The sequence below is a fragment of the Solanum stenotomum genome, chromosome 12 (genome assembly GCF_019186545.1).
Source record: "Solanum stenotomum isolate F172 chromosome 12, ASM1918654v1, whole genome shotgun sequence".
Classification (NCBI taxonomy): Eukaryota; Viridiplantae; Streptophyta; class Magnoliopsida; order Solanales; family Solanaceae; genus Solanum; species Solanum stenotomum.
In genome coordinates this window covers 48417955-48440965 of record NC_064293.1, presented here as the reverse complement: position 1 = coordinate 48440965, position 23011 = coordinate 48417955, and the positions used below count along the sequence as shown (strand labels likewise).

The 23011-nt window shown below is 33.5% G+C and overlaps 3 protein-coding genes across 6 annotated transcripts; all 3 read right to left on the bottom strand.

Moving 5' to 3' along the window:
- Positions 1 to 212: 212 nt before the first annotated feature.
- On the bottom strand, positions 213 to 5870 carry LOC125848939 (uncharacterized). 3 transcript variants are annotated; one of them, XM_049528909.1, is made up of 11 exons: positions 5684 to 5870; positions 4756 to 4797; positions 4150 to 4492; positions 3767 to 3850; positions 3273 to 3353; positions 2890 to 3025; positions 2647 to 2809; positions 2437 to 2565; positions 954 to 1148; positions 697 to 819; positions 213 to 568 (listed from the first exon to the last, which is right to left on the bottom strand). In XM_049528909.1, exons 3-11 carry the CDS (start codon positions 4400 to 4402, stop codon positions 443 to 445), a joined length of 1290 nt encoding a protein of 429 aa, XP_049384866.1. In that variant the 5' UTR covers positions 4403 to 4492; positions 4756 to 4797; positions 5684 to 5870; the 3' UTR covers positions 213 to 442. The 3 variants fall into 3 exon arrangements, with proteins under 3 accessions (XP_049384866.1, XP_049384868.1, XP_049384867.1); XM_049528911.1 differs by lacking the exon at positions 4756 to 4797; XM_049528910.1 differs by lacking the exons at positions 4756 to 4797; positions 5684 to 5870 and adding an exon at positions 4869 to 5054.
- A 3127-nt stretch (positions 5871 to 8997) lies between these two features.
- Positions 8998 to 10580, bottom strand: LOC125848941 (ethylene-responsive transcription factor ERN2-like). The gene has a single exon (XM_049528912.1). The coding sequence runs from the start codon at positions 10392 to 10394 to the stop codon at positions 9108 to 9110; it is 1287 nt and encodes a 428-aa protein (XP_049384869.1). The 5' UTR covers positions 10395 to 10580; the 3' UTR covers positions 8998 to 9107.
- Positions 10581 to 12978: 2398 nt separating this feature from the next.
- LOC125848930 (CSC1-like protein HYP1) lies at positions 12979 to 22262 on the bottom strand. 2 transcript variants are annotated; one of them, XM_049528899.1, is made up of 11 exons: positions 22137 to 22262; positions 21166 to 21570; positions 19647 to 19799; positions 18676 to 18739; positions 18380 to 18589; positions 17460 to 17648; positions 16595 to 16893; positions 16222 to 16498; positions 14928 to 15203; positions 14237 to 14470; positions 12979 to 13424 (listed from the first exon to the last, which is right to left on the bottom strand). In XM_049528899.1, the coding sequence occupies exons 2-11, from the start codon at positions 21444 to 21446 to the stop codon at positions 13257 to 13259; spliced, it is 2151 nt and encodes a 716-aa protein (XP_049384856.1). In that variant the 5' UTR covers positions 21447 to 21570; positions 22137 to 22262; the 3' UTR covers positions 12979 to 13256. The 2 variants fall into 2 exon arrangements, with proteins under 2 accessions (XP_049384856.1, XP_049384857.1); XM_049528900.1 differs by lacking the exon at positions 22137 to 22262 and having other exon boundaries at positions 21072 to 21206.
- Between the last annotated feature and the right edge of the window lie 749 nt (positions 22263 to 23011).

The following is a 23011-nucleotide window of genomic DNA, read 5'->3' as shown; positions in this document are numbered from 1 at the left end:
TTTCACATGGTACAAACAATCTCTTCACGCCAGACAATTATTTTTCTTGCAAGTAGACTTGAATTCAAAAAGATGTAACGAATTGTCAAGTCTCTTGATATGCACCCAAGCAAATATACTTGAATTTAAAAACACTCAATTGCCTTCTCAAAATATATACAATATCTTAAAGTAAATGATAAGTGATAGTGGTTTTTTTTTATTACTAAACTTAAACTATGTTAAGGGTGTGATTAGTTAAAAAATGGTGAACCTTACACAAAGTAACAGTATCAACATGATCACCTTTTTTTTAATTTCATCTTTCAGAATATAATTTCTTATTATACAATGTTTTATTGTTTTTTTTGCTTGTATAGAAAGTTGGAATGGCTTGATCATCAAGGGACCATTTGAAAACTCCCCCATGCAACATGCTAATGTATCACTGATTTTGTATAAATTAGTATGAACATTCATCTTCCTCAATGCTCATAAGAGTTGGAATTTGTCCATTGTCAACAAAATCAATCTTGTTCATTCTCACACAAGCAAGCACTTGCTCGGGTAGCTCCTCCGGCTTTTGTGCCTGAAGGAATTAGAGTTATTTTTACGTTATCAATATATATAACTTACATCTGTGCATATCATTTATAAATCCAAAGCATCAGCTCATTTTCTAATTCTCAAGAAGGGAAAAGTATAATAACAAGAAACCTGAATTGTTAAACCAAGATCCAATATGCCATGCTGTAAACGATCTCTGAATGCATCAAGTCCCCTTCTTGCTATGTAGCTGAAGCGATGAATGTCAAGATCAATCTCAAAGTAATTTGAGCCCTGCAAGTAACAGAGAACGGGTAAATAGAATTCGTTTTGATGTTCAAGAACAGCGAACACATTGCCAAACTGGCTATTATAACCAATGCCATAGAGCAGTAAGTAGAAGATCATCACTGAATATATATATACACCTCATAAAAGCTGTGTTGAGGGCGGGAAAGCACAGGTTTCTCGTTGTAACTATTCAAAAGCTTCCTTTCAGTTGAACTGGAAACAAGATCTTCTGGATTAACCGCCCCAACCATTATTTTCAACCTCTCTCTGAAAGGAACTATTGAATCTTTTGCAAATCCTTTAACCTTCTCCATATCATCATCAATAAGTTTCTGTCACATAAGCCAACAGAAAGAAAATCAAATTGGGAAACAACTTCCAGTGATTTCTCCCTATCCGCCATAACCATTTCTACTAAAAAGTAAACGGCGGCTTAGAGGATCACCACATTTTCATAAGGAAAAAAAAAAAAAAGCCATGTCAGCAAAAGTTTGATATAAGGAAATCCCAAGATTAATGTTTTGCATCCCCTGCCCCAGGAGCAGGGGAAAAAACTATGGAGACATGGACGTGAACTGAAAAATCATCCCAACGTGCATGAGTATTGTCATCTCGATCAAGCAAGACTTAGATTTCCAGCTATGTCAAGAAAGGGGAAAACATACTATAAGGCGCTTATCCTATCAATGCCAGACTAGATGGAAACACTTTCATTTGTGAAAATATGTTTAGCTCTCTTGTCTAACAAATCAAATGCCAGATAAAGAACACCCCAAATCGAAAAACTTAGTTGAATTTTCAGGGATAAGGAGAATATGTATAAGTTCTTATAATTAAGTTATAAATTTAGTGGTGGCAAATGGGCGGGTTGGGTCAAATTTGGGCGGGTTGAAAATGGATAATAATTCAACCCGCCCATATTTGATATGGGTAAAAATGAATTAGGTAATAAATGGATTGGGTAAAATACTAGTTTACCTATATTTTCATGAGTAAATAGTACTCTACTTAAGAATTCAACATGGAGAAAATATTTTAGTCTTTTTTTATATGAAAAGTGTTGAAAATGCTTAATTTAGTTTTATTGTATCATAAAAGTAAAAAAAAAAATATCCTATAACTTTTCAATATAAATTAAATTTATGTAATAATAAGGGGAAAATATTTTTAATTTCAAAGTAAATGAATATTTGCATTTTAGGACTAAAACATGCTTAATGCACTTTAAGCAATGTCAATACTAACACATGATTTTCTTATTTTACACTATTATTTATTATTCAATATAAAATTAAACAAATAAAAAATATAATTATAATTAACAAAATTTAAAATATATATTTTTGGAGGGCCAAAGACTTCACATTTTCAATTATAGAGAAAAATAATTAGTTCTATAGAAGAACATAAAAAGGAAGAGAAGTTACAACATTTTTAGTGAATCCATATTTTTATGGGTTGAATATGAGTATCTACCCATATTTACCCATATAAAAAGTCACTCACATAACCCATTAAAATATGGGCGGATTACCAAAATATGAGCTCATTTTACCGGCACTAGTTAAAATTAAGTATGATATAGATAAACTATTATTGAAAAAATCCGACACAACCTACCTTGATGCTTTCCAGGAACTGAGGAGAGACGTCTTTCTCTGTAGTTTCAGAAAGCTTAAAATATACTACAAGGCTCAAGCTTTCCCCATCAGCATCACCAATAAACATTTGAGCAGGATAAGTAGGTAACTGTAGAGAAGAGCAACTTTATTTCATTAGTATAGAAAACTAAAATATCTTTTATTTCCTTTGTTGGGGAGTCAGTCATGCCTGAATGTTGACAATTAGTAGAGGAGGTAATTTTCCATCTCCTTTTACAGAAGGAAGTTCAACATGTTGAGCAATGTGATGGATCTTTCTTGGGCACAAAAATAAATCGACTCCAATAGGAGTATAAGGAGACACATTTGGAGCAGGTGATTTTTTCTTATCTCTGCAATGCAAAGAAACAAATGGATAAATTAAATTGTGAAAGATACACAAGACCGATTAATTCACAAGTTAAGAGCATACATGAAAAAACTACTGCTACGTAGCTTAAAGGTCGAGGGCTCAATCTCAGACCAACTTCCTACTGTTGGCTTTTCTTCTGTACAATGAGGAACAATGAGCCCAGCCCTAGGACGCAAAAGATACTTTCTTGGTGCACCTACAGGAGTACCATTATGGTTAGTGTATTGTAATGCTACCTTTGCATTAGTTTTTGCACATTTCTTAACATTACATGAGAAGAAGGAAATGAAACAGGATTGTCAATCTGTCACGTCATGTGTCAGTAAGATAATATTGTTCTTAGTTTACAAAATGACCAGGAGGTTATGACGCAAATTCCTCTCAAATGGGACTCAATTTATACTGAAGAGTAATGACTAAATGGAAAGTCACAAGGTACTTACGAAATCCACTTTTTTCTTCTTCAACAGATGTTCTCAGAGAAAGCCTTATAATTGTTGATTTCCTTACTTGAGAAACTCGACCTGAATTTGATGCATTAATGATCTTGTCACTGAAACTCATGGAAGTAACTAGCTGTCGTAGAGAAGACTATGATATGTAATAGAGAGAGTGAACACATGTACATAAGGTTGCCAAGGATATAGATTGCCCTAAATTAAATACCTATAAGAACCTTGGAGATCTAGCTAAGGTTCACAAAGCAAAAAGTATTCCAAGAATATTAATCATTCAGAAATTTCCCCAAAAGATAAGATGAAAAACCCCGTCCCATAAATAACAAATAGCTAAATGAAAGGGACAAAAACTAGCTAATGATCACATTATCTATTAATAATCAAGCACTGTATAAATTAAGAAGAAGATGTGTTCTTAGTCCAAACACTGAACAAGTCATTCTCTATAAGTATAAAAATAAAGATACCAAAGTAGTTACCTCCATGAACACTACTGAATTCATCATCTGAGTCAGACTCAAAAATGCTGACTGTGTCAAACCATGCATCCTCCTGGCAAAGAACTGCAAAGCAGGTAAACCGCTCATTATTGCAAGTCGTAGTCAAATAATTCTGATTTGTCAGTTGCTCAAACCAACTAAACTCCTTTCGAAATGCTTTGAAGAAAAATGAACAATCACATGGTCCTTCTTGTCAACAGAAGATCACCACAATATAGGCAATACAGCCATCGATCAATGAACTATATTTAAGGCCATCAACAAAATAAAAGCTAGCAGTTAATATGGTTTAATTTGATAGATTTGTCATCAATTATAAGTATATGCAATGGATAAGGTTCAAAATAAGAAAGATCACATACCATTTGCATCTATTTGACTATGGTGCCACTGCATCTGAGTTACATGGACTTTAGAATTGGAGCACTCAGATCTTCTGCAGGTTGTGGTTTTGTGAACAAACTCACTAACAGCAATATCTGTAATCAGTGATCCTGCATCACTGTTTATTTTCGAAACAGATTTTGAGTTCTTTCCATGGTACTTTCTAGGGCGACCAGGAAATTTCTTCCTCATTTTGATAGGAATTGCTGGAGTTGATACACAAGCACCCATTCCTCTGACTCAAGTGACAAATTTCTCTGCCAATCAATACTATCCCATACGAGACGCCACTTCCAGGTGGAACACAAGAAATAAGGATACCTGTCACATGCATAAGAGAAAAGAATTGAAATGATTGGTTATAGTACTGGTACACTAACAACTACGACCTCAATCTCACACAACTTGCGGCAGTTATATATGAAGCCTCAATCACCGTGTTGCTAATAGTACTCATAACCCCAATTTCGGTAAGTGAAAATAATTATCGGTCATAGGTAGAAAAAGGTATGCGCATGAACTAACAGCAAGATATGTAAAATGACTAGTTTAAGAAGAGTGAGCTGAAGAAGTTTAAGTCTTACTCTCAGAACTCAGTAAAAGTTCCAAAATTAAGCATCACCTGTCTGCAAAGAAGCATTTAATTACTCAACATTAGATTAGTCTTTATTTGGCAGTTCACAAATCTATTGAATACCTGAAATAGACAACTTCTTGCAATGAATCCCAAAAGACAACTATATAAATTCTACAAGCTGCACGTCAGTTGTTTCATGTGATTTGCAGATGGAAAAGAAGAAAAAGAAAAAGAGAAGGGAGACATTAACTGAAAGGTGAAGACGTTTGCTAGCTGACTAGAATTATGCAGATATTAATAATGCATGTATTAGTTATTCCATAACTTACATTCTAATTAGATATTAAACATTATATAACATTATAACTTATGCAGAAACTAATACATGAATAATTTATCTCTTTAGTAGCTACCAAACGAACCCCAAATACTCCGGTGACAAGATAAGCTGTTTTTCATCCACTTTTTTTTTTTTTTTTAAAAAAAAAACAATTTTATAAGTTGCCTTGCCTTTTTCAAAAGGATATGGAATGAGCATGATGAGTTTGTTTTCACTTTACCAGACTGAATCAAATTTAAAAATGTCAGATCAGCTATAATTGAAAAAAACAAAATGGGTATGCAGAGGACAAAATCCATAAAGGTAATGGATAAAACGCACCCAACCAGACAAATAAACAAAAACAATATTGTTCTTAATAGCAGGAAAAAAGAAGTATTTCCATAGAAATTCAGATGAATGAAAGTGAAAGAGGAAAATCCCAAAATAAGAACCAAATATGAAAACGAAGAACCATAATGACAACAATTTATGAATCAGTAGCCTTAAAAACAATAATTAAGCGAAAATTCGAAATAATGCTCTCCCATTTGAAATCATGAAATGCGATTCAACCACAATGTCAACAAATAAGAAGAAGAAAAAAGGGGCATACCTGGTGGATAGTGAAGGAAGAAAGAAGACGGCGTCTTCGGCTCTTTCTGTTGAAAATGAAGAAGAAGAAGAAAAAAACAAGAATAAAGGAATACAGAGAATAGGAGGAGGAAGTGTGGGCTCCGACGTCGGATCCAAACACACTTCCGAACCTGCTCTGTTTACCAACTGATCTTATTATTTATATTTATATATATATATACACACAACTATTTTGTTTTTTTTTTCTGGATATATATATGGGTGTTAAGATTTGATAAAGTAATCATAAATATATAGATAGAGAAACTTTTACAGAGGAATGAGAAAAACCAGGAGGAAGACAAGGAAGACGAAGAGGAGGAGGGACATAAACGTCCTTTCACATTTCTGTTTGTTTATTTAGTTACTGGCACCACTCTTCCCATTAATTCATGTATTATTATTATTTCATTTTATATTACAGTATGTAAAAAAAAAAATATATATATATATATATATATATATACCAAAGTTAGCGATTCAAAATATAATTTAGACACTGAATTAAATAATTTACATGATTAATTTATCTAATATCAAATACAGAATGGGTCCTTACTATTGTGGGCTGAAATATGACATTTTGTTGTATTTGTAGAAACTTGTCTGAATTTAAAGAATTTTATACTAGTAGTAAATTAGGTGGCTTAGTAACCTTCATGTATCAAGTGTATTGTCGTAATCTCTAATTTTTTCATAAATGTTGTGATATATTTTACTTTAAATTGAGGATCTATCAAAAATATTTTTTTTTATTATATTCGTATGGAGGGTAAGACTGTGACACATTATCCTCTTTTAACCTCATTTATGAAATTTCACGTTATTGTTGTTGTTATATTGTCATAATCTAACATATTGAGTAAGTCTTCATTGTATTGTCCGTCCACTTCATTAAATTTCACTGTCATTAGTTGGTAATCTTTAGCTTACTTTATTAAGTTTCCACCCAAAAATCAGTTTGGTATTTGGTAATTACAACTGAATTAATTTCATCACTGATCAAAGAGGAGAAAAATAAAAAACATGCATGTGCTTCAAATCATACATGTTATCTCGAATATTCCGCAAAAGTTATGGAATATTCATAGAGATCAAATCTAAATCATCCTAGTTCGAGTACGCCACTAACGGCCCTCAAAGCATGAATAAATCTTAGAAAAGTAGAATCAAGGGAAGAACAGAATTGTACCTGCATATTTATCAATAAAGTTATGTTTCTTCAAAAAAAAAAAAATCATACATGTTTTTAACAAGTTTTTCCTTTCGTATGATAAGTATTAATGACTCCAATTCTAACAATTAAGTAGATCTAGGAGCCTAATTGCAGATAATTAGGTTGAAACCATTCATGATGATATAGTTTTTCAACTATATATTTATGATTGATAATTAAAATAAAGTATTTATGACAAAAATAAAATTAGATAGAGTCCATTCATTTCATGTTACGTTAGAGCTCTTTTAATAACAAAGATAAATACTTGGTATGCAACGAACTGCATCCCCACTTGGAACTATGTATATACGTATATATTTTAGTATTTAATTGGAGTGAAGAGGTCTATCGTAGCATATTATAAAAATGGAAGAGAATATTTGGGAATTATCGTAGGGAAAACAGATGCATGTGATGGATAAATAATGCAATGTTCTCCAGGCTCATAATTATATCAATGGATAATAATTAATAAAGTTGTATTTTTAATACGATTCCATGTCTTGTGGCATTGCCTGTTTACTATGATTTCCCTTATACTAATAATAAATAATCACTTGTACTTTTGGAATTTCCTTTAAACAACTAAAATTATTTGTTTTATGTCCCTTATGTCTAACTAATTTCATACATAACGCTACATCTAGTAGCTATACCAGTTGGCGCCTTCAACTTTTTTTAAAGTTATCATCAATATATTCTTCGCTTTATATATAACTAATTATCAAAACTCTTTAATCAGAAGAGAAGAATAATTACAATTAAAAATAAGGCAGTGATTATGCTAAAACAGGGCATGTACTATTTAGTGTCTCTGTTGGAAGATCTTGAACATAGTTAAATAAAAATGCATTAGCAAACTCGTCATCCAATGAGTTTCCACCGTCATTAAGATTTGTGGCGTTCGATCATAAATGAGTTTCGTAGTTATGTTACATTTTGTCTCAAATTATTTATCGTGTTTTTATGTTATATGCTTATTAAAAATTTTAGTTATGAGATTTTTTTGGTTTGTTTATGGATTATTATTTTGCCTCCATTTATGTCTAGATATAATCTCTCTATTTAGGTGTTCGTAGGCTTCAAGAATAATTACTATGAACTAAGAACAAAATATAATAGTAATAATTAGTTTTGTCTTAAACTTCTAAAATTTGAGACAGCTATTTTCAGAAATTACGATAGATAGTTTGAGAAGGGGGAAATATAATTATTGGATTCACGGATATGGTTTGATGCAGGGGCAAATTTCATATAAAAATTGTGGTGCACATTAATTTTTATAATCATTTCGTTAAATTAGATATTTTACGTACATATGTGTTAGAATTAAGCTAGTATTAATTATTTATTGGCACTCATACTCCAAAAAAAGATTTAATAATGCACTTAATTAAGGAAAAACTACACAAATGGGCAATAAAATTCAAAATAATTACATGTTCATACTTCAATCAAAAGTAATTCAAGAAATAATCATTCTCTTAAAACAAATTACAATTCATACCCCCATTCATTAAGGTATTTTTTTTTCTTGTTCAGAAATTACTCATTAGTCAATAATACTATAAGATTATATAATATGATACTGATTTAGTGTCAGTTAAGTGAAATTAGTTGGAGGATATACAATGTAATTTATTTAGTGGGATATGAATGTAAAAGGGTATATATTTGTAATTATTTTGCTTTCATGAAGATATTTGCTTAGTTTCCCTAATTATAACGAGCTCTTAATTATTACTAAAGAAGTGATGCACCAGGGATAGAAGTTAGTCGTAGAGAATAAGCCCACTACTTGAAACATGGGCCTCCGCACATGGATCTAATTTCTAATAAAAATGAACATGGGCCGAATTTCTCTACACTTCAACTTCACTACCAGCTTTTTAGCCTTCTTTCTTATTTCCAAGTACAAGTCGATTCAAAAGCATAATCAATTTTGAAGAGATCAAAAGTTGGACAACAAGTAGTCATTCCACCGTCCAAACTCATATTTCTAAGTTAATAAAAAATCTAGATTTAGCTTCTAGATTGCATTGTTTTAGATCAAGATCTACTGATCTTGGAAAAAAAAATGAAGGAGAACACAGAGTAATCTTCATCTTCACCCTGTGAAAACAAAAGTTACGTGATCCAACAATAACATATTGAAAATAACAGAAACAAAAAAAACATTTTTTTTCTAAGTAAAAAAGGCGCAGATTGGTGGTAGATCAATTGAGTTCCAGAGGGACAATTCACTATCGTAATTAGTTTCTTCCGAAATCGTTGATGAAGATGATCCAGTTTCCGGTGAACTAGAAGATGGTCCAGTTTCTGATGAACTTTCTGAACTGTATTCACTATCCTTAATTTTCTTTTCCTCTTCCTCCTTGTTGTTGCGGTTCCTTTTGCATGCATTTATCAATCTGCTTAATTGTTCAGATCTTTCTCTCTGCATAACTCCTCCTCCAGATTTCAGCTTCAATTTTAAGCATTCTGTTATTCCGTTGAATGCATAAAGTGATGCTGAGAACTTCCTCTCGTAATTCATCCTCCTCATAGCTTCACTTAGCATCGATGACTCGTCTCCATAAATCATCCCCTCTTCCATTATCTCTGATGAATTAATCTCTTCAAATGGTGAATAGTAACATGATGATCCAATTTCGTCAACAAATTGAAAGTCAATTGGCTCTACCTCTACATCTCCTATATCAGTATTGTTTTCCTCTTCAATCTCTTCTTCTGAGTCTACTTTCACACTATTATTAATCTCTCCAGCAATCGAGTTTTCATCGCTTTTCACAGGCTGAATTACACTATAATCGTTTACAGCCAAGCATGCCTCCGACGTGTTTGTGAAATTGCTTACGTTAATTGCACTCATATTACTGATCATGTTGTTTTCAGTAATCAGATCTTCGGGATCCTTGAGATACTCCATATACTGCAAATCCGAAAAATAAGCTTCTTCTTCTTTGAATTCTTCTCCCTGTTTGTCCTGATCATGAATTTCCACAGGCTCAGAAGAATAAGAAGAAGAAGAAGAAGAAGAAGCAGCCGCAGCAGCAGCAGCGGCGGCTAAGGAATTATTTCTAGCTTTGAGCCTATTAATAAGAAGATTAGTGATTTTCGAAGGAAGAGCCGGAGTAGAAGAAGAAGATGAAGAACAGGGCCAGAAATTCGTGCGAGTATTGGCTCCACGAAGTAAACAAGCAGCTTCATCATATGCCCTTGCTGCTTCTTCAGCTGTGTCAAAGGTACCTAACCACACTCTTATTTTTTGTATAGTATCTTTAATTTCAGCTACCCATCTACCTGATGGCCTCTGTCTAACACCCACGAATCTCTTCCGTGCTCGCCGTGCTCCACCAAGCGCAGCTGCAACAGCAGTTTCCTTTACCATTTCGTCCCAGGCCACATTCCCTTGATCATTATCGCGGATATTTTCACCAAGTGCCTCACTCGCCCTTCTTTTCCTAGCCATCGCACGAGCGTTAGTGTTAGTATATATATAAGTACAATCACAAAAAATGATAAATTGTGAATTTAAGTCATGGATTTGTGAATGCTCTTATGCAGAACTTAGATTGGTATGAAGTGGTATTTATATGAAGTTTCTTTCACCTTGTTAAGATTTTTAAATTGTTTGTGCTTCTTGTGACAACAAATGGAAGGCTTCTGATTGATAAACTATAGAAAACAAGAAACAAAAGGATTTAATTTTATTATTTTATTAATTAATACAGAGAAGAGGGAGTTGTAAATAATGAGATTTTTAATGCTCCCTTAGTCCGTTATGTGATGTTGTTTGAATTGAAACAAGTTATAGATGTTTGTGTGACTATAAAATATATTTTAAAGTTAAATTAGTACTAAATATAAAAATATATCATTCTTTTTTAAAAGTAATTAAAAAGAAAAGTGTGTCACATAAATTGAGATCAGAGGAATAAGCAGTTTGACCCAGCCAAAGAGTGCAGTTTCTTGATTTCATATATTTTAAGAGATACAACTTGTTTTCTGGGATAAAGTATATGGCATAAGCTTGGTCACTACAATAAATCTCACTTGTCTTGTTATTATATAAGTACAACATGATGAAGATAATTAATTCAGTTTATAAGTCACTTATCAATGAATTTATTAATTATAATAAATTCCTTTTCTGATCTTCAAGGCGATGGACATTGAAATTATCAATTATGAAAGAGACATCGTGCATCATTGTTCCGTGCATGAAACACATAGGAAACCATGATGCAGATTGCAGAACGATCCTTCATTATAAAAAGGAACTCAAAGCTTCTGCCTAACGTTAAATCTTATTATAACAACAACATACCCACGATACTCCCACAAGTGATTAACGTTGAAACTTATTGTTGGCCTAATATAACTCATATTGTCTGATTTGGGCCAAACTCGCACTGCAACATTAAGAGTTTTTAATATCAATGTGGAATTGTGTTCATATGCACTTAACAAGAATTTGCGATCTCCACCGCACGTACTTTATTAGCCCATCTGTTCAATATTTTTTTTAAAAATAAACATATATGGTGAGGCTCCTAACAAGAATCAGCGTAGCTAAATTTTCATATTTTCGATTTGCATATTGATTTCTATTTTTTTTTTTCAATTAAAATTTTACATATTTAGAAACTATTTTGTAAATTACTCCTAAGTATCACTAAATAAAATATAATATTTGTTTCAAACATCAAAGTATGTAAACTGACATGCACTATATTAGAGATAATTTGGGTAGCTGGTGTCAGTTACAATATTACTAGGTTTTTATGTCACTTTTTAATGTGGAACCATACAAATAGAAAAATGTTGATAACATAACTTTGTATGATTAACCGAACAGTTAAAAAATATATTTCCTCTGTCTCAATATATGTGATATATTTCATATTTCTAGATTCAAATAAGTCTATTTTTTATCGTGAATTTTTCATATATTTTATAAATATTTTGAATTATCAATTATTGTGACTTTACTTTTTATGTAGTTTACAAAGATATAAATTTCATTTTAAGAAATTTTATGAGCAAACTTAAATTATTTAACTCTCAAAAAATAAAATATATCACATAAATTGAAACAGATGGAGTACTGAGTAGTACTTTAGAGAGAGAAGCTTGTCACTTGCAAATGGGGTTTTTTTCATTTTCTTTTTTCACCCCTTTCTAACGTCTTATAAACAAACAACAGAAGGAAAAACAAAAAACAGTTATAATAGGCACAAAATGCCAATTACGTCCGTTGTGCTGGTTTTATTTATTTCGTTCCTTGCTAAATTAGCCGTAGAACACCCACTAGTAGTTGCATGCCAAGTGGAATTTGATTTTCTTAACACCGAAAAATGTCGTGGGATGGTTATGGTCTATCACATTTAACTAGAGATTTTGAATTTAAGCTCAAATACATAAAAAGAATCTTTAGATAAGGTATATTTATATCCTAAACGATACATCTCAAGATTTTTATAAGTCAGTTCTATACTTGTAATCTAGAGTTGCCACTAATCACGGAAGGGTTCTCGCTCAATTTATTTGTGTGTCAATGCTAGTTTCCTAGTAAAAATACACTGTTGTCGTGATCCAATTATTTTTAAATGTAAAAATTAGTCCATTCAATTAACTGTGCAAATGATCCATGAATTGGTCAGGCTTCATTCTTCAAATAAGTTTCCAGAAGGAAAAAAAACTGAAAATCAAGAAATGAAATGTCAACGGGCACTCCAAATCCCTCCACATGGAAGTTCCAAAATGATTAACAATTCTTCTAGTACTTGTGATGTAACTTGATGTATAATAGTAGTTCATTAATTATCATTCGTTCAGAAAGGGACTGATAAGATTCCAACGAGAGGGCATCAAAAACTGAGAGCCCAAAAGTTATAACGCACAAATAGAGACGTCAGGCACAAATATGATATCTTTAATGCAAATATTTACACTTCATGATCATTGCAAATAATTGACCAATCCAGGTATCTCAAGTGAAGCTTTTGGGGTGATGCACATTTGACCTTTTCTAGTTCGTCCGTATAAGAATAAATAAAAATAGGCATGAAAATTTCTGAAGGATCAGGTCTTTATAGTTAGTTGTGGACTTTCTGGTATGCAGATTCTTGATCAAGTCTCTTGACAGTAAAATATATACCTTTGCCTATCCAAGATAGTGTCAACTAGAAAGTGGTGTTATCCAAAGTACTGAACTAAAAAGTTGGTGTTATACAGAAACAGAGTAGCAGATTGAACTCAAACTACATACCCACATGTTTGCCAACTAAAAGTGTTAAATGATTACAGCAAGCAATAGCTCGATTACATCCTAAGCATCAACTTCAGTAGTACTAAGAAGGGGGGCGATGATACTTGCACTATTTCCAGAATATCCGCCATGTAGCAGTGCTGGATCTTGATAAGCTGTGGCTAGTCTCTCATGAAAACTTGCTATTGTCGGATCATTTTGCTCCTCTTTATCCTTTTTTAGCAAACTCTGTAGCGCTCATGGAAAGGCAGAAAAACAATAACTATACATGTTAGGAAACGACAACTCAAATAAGGAGCCTATCGAACTTTAAGAATTGACAAGACTGCTCAATGAAAAGAGCAAGTAATCATTTTCATTTTCATAAATATCTCAGGTTCTATAGCAACGTATATGGAACTTAAAATACGTGATAATATTCATATCTAGATTATGCAATTCGCTCTATGCAAAAATGTCACCTCTCTGACTGTTACAGTTATAATGACTTGCTAGCCAAGCACAGTAACCCCAACTAATCCTCCTTGACTTGCAGGCTTATCCATTGGCTTACATTAAAATAAGCAATCAAGTCACTTAGACATTCATTAAATAATGTACATTAGATTGTTTACTAGTATGCATCATCAATGTAGAGTCACCAGATGCAAGAGATACCGCCCTTTATTAAGTAAGTGCAGCAATCAGCAACTATGTTCTAATTGCTGCATATATGTTGCTGAGACCAGACCACAGATGGTTAGCAGTTCTATTTATAGTATGCTTAAATGCTTCTCAAAATTCCGCAAGAATTGCATGGGAGCTATGCTTGGATTCACAAAGTTACCAAATAGGGCAATTGTCATCAAAAAGTTTGCCAAGTCAATTGAATTCTCCAAGAACCCCAAAAGGACTATCATATCAACAATGGCTAAAAGAAAAGAAACAACTTCTGCACTAGTTGCTTATTAATAACTAATAAGATCTGCAGAGGAGAAAACTAAGAATGCAGCTATATAAACCACGAGCTACAAAACAAGTAAAGAACAAGGCAGATGTACCTCGACTGAATAAGACTTGAACATAGGTAGGAAGCGTCTCCTACAATAGCTGTTGAACACAAGAGTAAGGATTGGAAGAGGAACTGTTAAGCTTGAAGCGAGAGGAAGTTTCTTTAGCCCAAATATTCCAATGGCTATAACATGCATCAGTATCAAGGAGAAAATCATAGAATCATGTACTATAGGCCACAACTTTCCACCAGTCTCATACTTGGGTGCATATACATTCAGCAGCTGCTCAAAAAATTAATAAAACATGATCAACCAGAGCAAGCCAACAGAATTTTGATATTTCACCAAGATCTCTCCAACAGCCAAAAATAACAACCAATATTTATCGAATTTGAAAGAGTCAGAAGACAACACCAACAAGAAGTCAACAAATATGCTTCAGTCCCAAGCAAATACATTCAGCTATATGAGTCCTCACTTATCATATTTCTCCACTTCAACCTCATTCATGTCATCATCATATCAAAAAAAATTAAAAAGCAAGGAGGGTCCCACTTTAACCTAACTGATCAATTCAACGGCATTTCATTTTCTCTTTTTAATACTTCCCAGTTCCCAGAAAATAGAAAAGAAAAAGGGAAGCCCATGCACAAAGCATCCCCCGTTAGCAGGGTCCCACAAAATAGAATTCATCATTTTTATGTATCCCAAGGAAGCAGAAGAAAAATGTGCAACCAACCTGGTTCCGGTAGATGAGATACCCCAGACAGTAGTAAACCAAGAGGAATGGCAGAATTAGGGGAGCAAGGAAGAAGTATGTTATACCAAGGAGGCCAAACAAAAGAATCCTGGGAATCTCACTGTGGTAAGGAACTGAAGGGACCTCAAACTCATCATCATATTTCCTACAAATATTTCTCTTTATAAAATTGGAAATGAGTGTTGACAGCTGAAAAAGTTCTGAGGAAGTGCTGGTCCATCCTGATGTAACCACATAGGCGATAAAGAAAGTTGCCTGCAAGACGAATAGGAACTCAGTTCTCTAGTAGTAACTGTTGATTATGCAATAAGTACGTATCAATCAAAGATTGGAACTTTGTCATCTTTCTCATTAGTGTTATTTAGTATAACAAACAGTACTAAAACAGGCATATCAGATCCATATTCCACATAAAAGTTAGATGTCAGAGATTTCTGCTTCCGATTGCATTCTACAACATTTCATTTCAAAACTTCATATGATTCTAGTGACTCAACTAATCACATAAAGCCGTCGATCTTTTATTTTTTATTTTTTTTTACAAAGTCAAAGCCATAGATATATCCATGCAAAATGCTAAAAGAGGTAACATTAAGCTATCCTACCAACATGTTCAGTTCCTATGTAACCATCTCTCCCAAAAAAATGAACTTCCTCATGAGTTCGGTAGGAAAATGCTTAAAATAAAAGTTCACTTTGTTGTTAAGAGAGATTTTTGCCAGAATATTCCACACGAGTGGAGCACCTATTCACTTTAGTCTTCAAATATCATTTTACCATTTCTGGTCTTAGCTAAATTATCCTTCTGTAACATCAGCTGCAGAGATCACCACTATCTCCAAGTGTTCTGTAAACATGCGTTCATGATTATTTCAGTTATTGTCCAAAAATTAAATGGTTAACCCTACCCTCTTACTTAGCATCCTAATCAAAACTAGACTTTAACGTTATATATTGCAGGAAAATATATGTGGTGGCCAATGTACCCTAGTCTGTGCTGAAAAGATATTTGCAAAAAACAATTACGTGGTAGTCTTAATTAAGAAAATAAGTGATGAAATCACTTCTTCATCATGTTTGCTTGGACAATGTAGTTTGTTCTGTCCCAAACTTCTCCTTTTTATTTATCAGTCAAACATTGATAACAATTTATCCAAAAATAATAGATTGAGCTACAGTTGATATTGTACAAAACTTCTAAAACATATTTAAGGATCAAACTTCTTCTATTTCAAGAAGATGATTACCATAATGATGACTGAACCACACTCACCTGTCCTGGAACTGCTACAGCTAATATGGCAGGAATATTTTTGGGCTCAAGAAAAATTTCAACTCGATAGAGAGCCGATCCAGAGAGCACATTTGCAAAGAAAATGTTCCATATAGTAAACCAAAGAACTTTGATGCATGCACTTTTCTCTATCTGGCTCATAGCAATGTATCCTTGTATGGATGAGAACATAATCATTATGGATGGCACAACATAGAGAAACAGTTGAAGTACAAGACTAGGAAGATATCCGGTAATCACTTGGCTAACAAATGCTCTGCAAGGCACATTAACTTATTTTACCACCATGCAAAGACATCAGAAAGTATAGTAACATGCTCATTGAGCTCCAAAGTTTTCAGTTACCACTTACATTCTAAGCAAGCCTTTCAAAAAGGGAAACCAGATTTCCAACTGCTCAAGATGTGTAAGCCCTTGGACTATTAAAACGGGTATAAGAAATAGCACCGTAAGGAGGACGCATGCCACAACAACCACCAGGTTGCTAATCCATCTCTTTAGAAATGATGCTGAAAAGAAAGGCCAATACACATCCTCTGGATCAGGAGCTGTCTCAGTGACCCATTGTGTAGGATTTACACCTTGCTGCATGTGTATAGCTGAAGCTGCGGCAAAACGTGTCCTAAAAGATACAAAGGCAGCTCCTACCTCCTGTTATATAGGATATGCATAATTAATTGAAGACAATCAGACATTTATGAAGCCTACCTTAAGAAAGATAGGAAATAGATGAGCATGTAACATTTTAGTGACCAATAAAATGGAAAATAGCTTCTTAGAAACTAATTTTCTTCTACACTTCACCTAGGGATCTTTATTGCAACATATACATATGAGGTAAGCAATAACATGGTGGTGGTGGAATGGCTTCATATGCATTCTTTTGTCAGTTCTTCCACATTTTAAATTCAAAATTCTTCAGCAGTTATTGTTTGTTCCCAATGCTTTCAGGATTTAGCAAATTCATTTGTTAGATAAATCACATAGTTTAACTACATGACTTGGTTAAGCTTGCTTCTCAAATGCATCTATGACCAGCTGCACTTAAAACCCTAATGTATTGATAACTTTATACACATCAAGTAGAGTAGTCTTGTCCATGTTGACAGAAAGTAACTACTAAAAAGACAAGTGCTAAGCCATGTCCAGATACAATTCTGTATTGTGAAACAAGCATCACGCATACACAATCAGAACATGTAAACCCTGATGATTACCTTTCCCAGACATGAAGATTGTTCGGCCCTTACATTGTCTTCGATAACTTCGAGCTTCTTTTCATAGTGATCAAGTAGATCAACTCTCTGTCCAAAAAGGCCCATGAAACCAGCACGCCCGAACCTTTCTCGATCATGGTTGGCTGATTTCAAGTTCACAAGCCTTCTGTACAACCTTTTAGAATTTTTCTGCACAAACAAATGGCACAGACCGCCACAGCAAAACAATAAACTGGTCAATACGTTCTGGCATCCAAATTATAACTCTGCTTGCACCACTATAGTGAAAGACTCGCCTTCACAGCAAACTTATTATACAACAACGACAGATCAAAATGTCAGAGAATTTAAATTATTGTTCTTGTAGTACCTTCACTTTCAATATTTTAATCTACATTTACATTACTTCATTTTCTTGCATGTTGAAAGATTTCGTGTAGGGCAATATCAGATAATGCATAAGCATAACAATATGGAGCTGTGAAATGCAACAGAATGTGGTGGGCAACATGAAGATATTAAATCCGGGAATTGGGACGAACTTTATTTTGAGGAATATAGGGCTTGATAATAGATGGGAACATGCCATTCACCAATGTGTTTCCACTGTATAATGAACCACATTCTACCATGTTTTATTAGATAAAATGTACAGTGAAAGCTCCTTATCTGAAAAAAGAAATTTCGAAACAACTTCAGCAATTGAAAGAAGAGCATTGGCTGGGAAATCTTTATTGAAAAATATTAACAGGTAAAAAGAATAAGAGGGTACAAGCACACACCAACTTCTACTTAACAAAGTAGAATAATAAAAGAATTATGTCCACTCAAAAACAGAAAAACATTACTAACAAGTGATGAAAAATGGTAAACAAGAAACATTCTATCATAACTGAAGTTAATGTGGCTATCATTCTTACAATGAGATCTTGGAGTTTGCTTGCTCGCCGGACAACCCAGTGTGAGAGATATGTAGCAGGATAATACTCTGAAAAAAAACTTTCAACTGTTTCACTGTAACTTCTTCCTGATGAAGCTGGAATACTTCGAACTAAAATGGTAAACTGATGTGGATGAGGTTTTGATGAATAAAAGTAAGAAATTCTCTTTGATGAAATATAGTCATACTCCTGGAAATAAGGTGGTATCTCACTGTAAGTTGAAGTTTAGCAAGGATGAACAAGAAACAAAACAAAAGATATGTCAAATCACTTACAAAGTAAAGAAGATAGCAAACAACTGCCGTGAGGATATACACAGCTGAGAAATGGATCCATAACCTTGAAAGACAAAGCAAATAACTCTCTCAGATTTAGTGCCAACTACCGATATCAACATATTTTGCCAATGCATTACATGATCCGTTCTCAAGTTTCATTGGTAAATGATTTATAGATACAACTAGTTCAAGACATTGAATCCATAACGCGTTGATGTATAAGATGCAGAATCTTAGGTGTGGAGCTGTTACTGAAAACTTTAATAACAATTTTCTTCTTTAAGGGACCCAGTTTGAACATTCTGCAGATAAATATCATATAGTTTCTAGTGTCTGGGATAACTAGTGACTGGCTGAGAAACTTTAGGATGCATGTGATTTATTACATGCAATCTACTATCATGAGCAGAGCTGAAAGAGAAAGATAAAATACAATTTAACAAGACAATACATAAGTCGTAGAAGACATCCAAATTGAAAAATAAAAATATATGCACAAGTATCAAGGCTACCATAAATTCTAGTCAAAGATACATTGAATTATAAGCACATGTCAAAGAAAAGGTATATGAGGCTTTTGCATAGTTGTTCTCCATTTAATCTCGATTGTCGGAATGTAACAAAGTGCTTCTTGTGGAAAACTTATACATCAAGGATCCCACAGACTAGATTCCGTCACACCACTATTTGAGCAGCATAATATCAAACAAAATCTTTTTAATCTGAAATCCCGATATAGACACTTTGTTACCAAAAGAATCTATGGCTTCACCAAAAAAGAGAAGACCAGTACAAACTGAGAAAGACTAAGACTGGTAGTCGATTTCAGTTTCATGGAGAAACAAGAATGTGATCCAATTTTATTGCCACATGGCAATTTTACTTTCACCATGTATAGATTCTTGTAGTGAAAAAAACTATTGACATCATAGTTGAATAAATTTTGAAGTGGAAGGTCTTCAGTTTACCTGTTTGATCCGTCGTCAACATTTGAGATAGTGAATGATTCCAGAGACTTGTTGGGCAAGTCAAACAAATCAAGACTTAGTTGTTTCCCCATGTAATTGATAGGCAGAAGAATGAAAATCCCCACGATGACAGCAAAGGTAAAAACTCTAGCACTGTTGAGATATGGGAAACCAGATTAGCTCAAGACAATGAACATGAACAGTAAAAATTAGTAAGGATCCAAATTAAGGTACAAATTCAGAGTTGTGATTTTGAATGAATACTGAAAACTTCTTCAACGCTAACTCCCTTTTGAATTTATAGTTTAATGTTAGTTTTACAATGTTAGAGGTGTATAGTTATTTTTTTCTTATCTTCAAAATAAGGAGTTAGAAGTGTTAAGTAATCAAGTTCGATAGCGTCTGATATTGAAAAACAATATCACCTTTAGATAGATGCATCTTCTTACCAAACTAATCAGGCCCCACATTCTGCTGATTACCTCTTATTTCTCACAGGGCAATTAAAGCATTTATGAACTTGGTAGAAATTTAAATAGTGTTCTGGCTTACCAGAGGGAGGCTTTAGACCGGGACCGCCTACCAGCCATATATATTTTTTCTTTTCAATGTTTACTGCATTCATTTTAGTTAACCTCTCCAGCAGCTATGCTCCCATAATCGGAAAGGTTGTCGCCAGCCAGCAAAAAAAAAATTCTCTTCATGGTTACTGCTTTTTTTTTTTGGCCAGATTCCAACAAACTACTTTTTCAGCTACTTTTCTGGCGATTTTTTCGACAATAGTAATCAGGCCACTTTCTGTTGACTACTTGCTCCCATGTTTCCATTGTAAGCAAACTCAAGTTGGTTATCCCACCTCAAGTTTGAAGGGCGTGTTAAAATTTCCAGTGGTAGTGTTAGAAGTGCTAAGTTGGTGTATTATATATCATCTCATGGTGAACATATATTGTATATTTCACACGGATAAATAGGTGTATCTTCAACTCCATATTAATCATAAAGTAATCAAGTAAATCATTTTCCTAATATCTTCAGTTATTTCTCACACTAGCCAATACCTAGTCTCTACGACACAAGCAATATTAGTCAACACCTAGTCTTTTCAGTAACAAGTATAAGTTGTCAATAACTCAGCAGAATTGTTGCTATAACATATGCTGCACCATAGAACTACAATGGTAAGGATAAAAGATCACTTTGACATCCTCAACGTTTTTGGTGGAGGTGGAAGAATAACATGGCCAGTTATCTTAGACCCAAATGTCAACTTCAGAGTAATACACCAAACATTTCCAGCTAGCAAAATCAGTGGTGTATTGCACCATTCATATGTCTTCTTTCCTATCCTTACAACTGGCAGGTTTATTATTGAACAATTAATCTAGTACAGGCAAATCCTGGATATAAAATGCAAATGTCACTCACTGGAAATAAACATAAGGTGCGAAGTTCGGCACAGAAGCTATAATAAACAAATTATTCTCGTCAAGCCTTCATCGCATAACAGTGCTTAAGTAACCTGAATATAAAAATGCGCATGAAAACAACAGCATCCAATCCCGAGGTGGATAAGAGCTCTGCTTCTGAGGGTCGCCATGCTCTTGTCACCCAACCAGCAGACGGCAAAAGTCTCTCCAAATTGAAATTACTGCTTTGCTGAGATTTCCCCTCAGCAACCAAGCGTGGTGCATAAACTTCCGCATTTCCTGGCTGCTTTCTCAATATAGAATACAATGTGAAGAACAGAAAACAAAGTCCAAGATTGATTCCAACAGAAGTCAAAAGTGCTGAGAGGATCATTCCTTAAATCCTTTCACTGAACTGTTTGCTTACAACATGAGCTCTTCAAATCAACAGCACCGGAATACGAATAGCACAGATAATAAACACTCGTGAATGCAGTTTATCGCACCTTCTAGATAGGCTGCAAAATTATGAACAATCAAGATTTCAATTCAAAAGTGTCTTAACAGATCAGTACGACAAGGCAGCAACTGGAATACAACTTATAGATGTAATGACCTGAACAAAGCTGGTTAAAAGTCCAACAACTAAATAAAAAAGGTAACTAATTTGTAGTTAAAGTTTTCATTAGCTGTAAAATTAGTTTTTAGAGGCTAATATGGATTTGGCTGGTACTTTCTCAGTCATCGGAGGGCACAGAACATAAGGAAGGAAGCTAGAGTAAGTCAACAGACAAAAAAAGGTTTCTCCTTCCTTGCACGTAATACACACATTAGTCTGGAAATCATTTCTCCTCTGTCAATTCTTGTTTCTTTCGTAAATTGAACATAATCGAATTATTGCAAATTTTGCATCGAGTGTGCAGCTAATTACTTAGAGAGGAGTTCCAATTTTCCATCTTATTCATACGAAGAAATCTTCCACTTGCTTATTAAGTTTGTTAATTGAGAGTAGATATGGAGTTGGAACACATTTAATTTGAAAACAAAAGAAGTAGTAGGTGATGAATGATGGATGATAAATTACCTTAAAGAGAAGATACGAGCAAGCAAGGTCCGTAGCCCTAATCCTAATGAAGAAGATAGATAGAGATGAGAGATCCAAGGTCAAAACCTTTACATCACTTACTATGAAGAAGAGGGACGAAAAGAGTAAAACCTTTACCCTACTGGAAATTTCTCTCGCTTCTCCCTATGTTTAACAATAAGTAAAGATTAAATACTCCTTTATTTCGTAAATACTTTTTAAAAAAATCAAGCTTTATTAAAAATAAGAGCAATTATAAAAAAAAAAATTCAAACATCCATTTTAAACACTTTCAATTATTTTAAATAATGAAAAAAACCAAAAAGTAAACAATAATTATCAATCCCATGAATTTAGCACATAACCCCCCCAAAAGGAAATAAATAGAATATTAAAATATTTTTTTAATAAAATAAAAAATTAAATATTGTGTCATGTTTGTAATTTTAAACTTAGTTTTGTCAATAAAAAGGAGTACATACATGTACTGTTAATTAAGATCTTAAATAGTATATTCTTTGACATTTGAGAAAAGCTCAATGAAATTATGAAATGATGATTTTGTGATATCAAACCAGGAGAAAGAATAATGATAATTATGTAATATATGTCTTTTCATCTAACCCTTACATGCCTATCAAAGGTGTATTCACCCTCTTGGACAGGTGAGTATCTAAATGTTAGTAGGACTCCAATGAATTATAGACATATTACGTATAATTGAGGATTAATTAATAGATTAATAAATTAGGAGGGCATCACAAATATGAAATATATGAAGGCATTTGGTAAACTTGACATTTCTCTGGACTAAAATCTGTGCTTTACTTTAGTAAATTTCAGATTACTCTCCTCTGGTGTTTGGGTTATACATA

Bases quoted from the DNA above. Each gene is read 5' to 3' on its own strand.
- LOC125848939 (XM_049528909.1), bottom strand. From the start codon at position 4,402: ATGGGTGCTTGTGTATCAACTCCAGCAATTCCTATCAAAATGAGGAAG. The intron at 3,026-3,272 runs GTAAGTACCTTG...GTACTCCTGTAG, and splicing joins AGAAGAAAAAAGTGGATTTC to GTGCACCAAGAAAGTATCTT. The intron at 820-953 runs GTGTATATATAT...TGTTACTTGCAG, and splicing joins CTCAACACAGCTTTTATGAG to GGCTCAAATTACTTTGAGAT.
- LOC125848941 (XM_049528912.1), bottom strand. From the start codon at position 10,394: ATGGCTAGGAAAAGAAGGGCGAGTGAGGCACTTGGTGAAAATATCCGC.
- LOC125848930 (XM_049528899.1), bottom strand. From the start codon at position 21,446: ATGATCCTCTCAGCACTTTTGACTTCTGTTGGAATCAATCTTGGACTT. The intron at 14,471-14,927 runs GTTGGTTGCACA...TTTTTTGAGCAG, and splicing joins ATCTCATCTACCGGAACCAG to CTGCTGAATGTATATGCACC. The intron at 13,425-14,236 runs GTACATCTGCCT...TGAGCGCTACAG, and splicing joins TCAAGTCTTATTCAGTCGAG to AGTTTGCTAAAAAAGGATAA.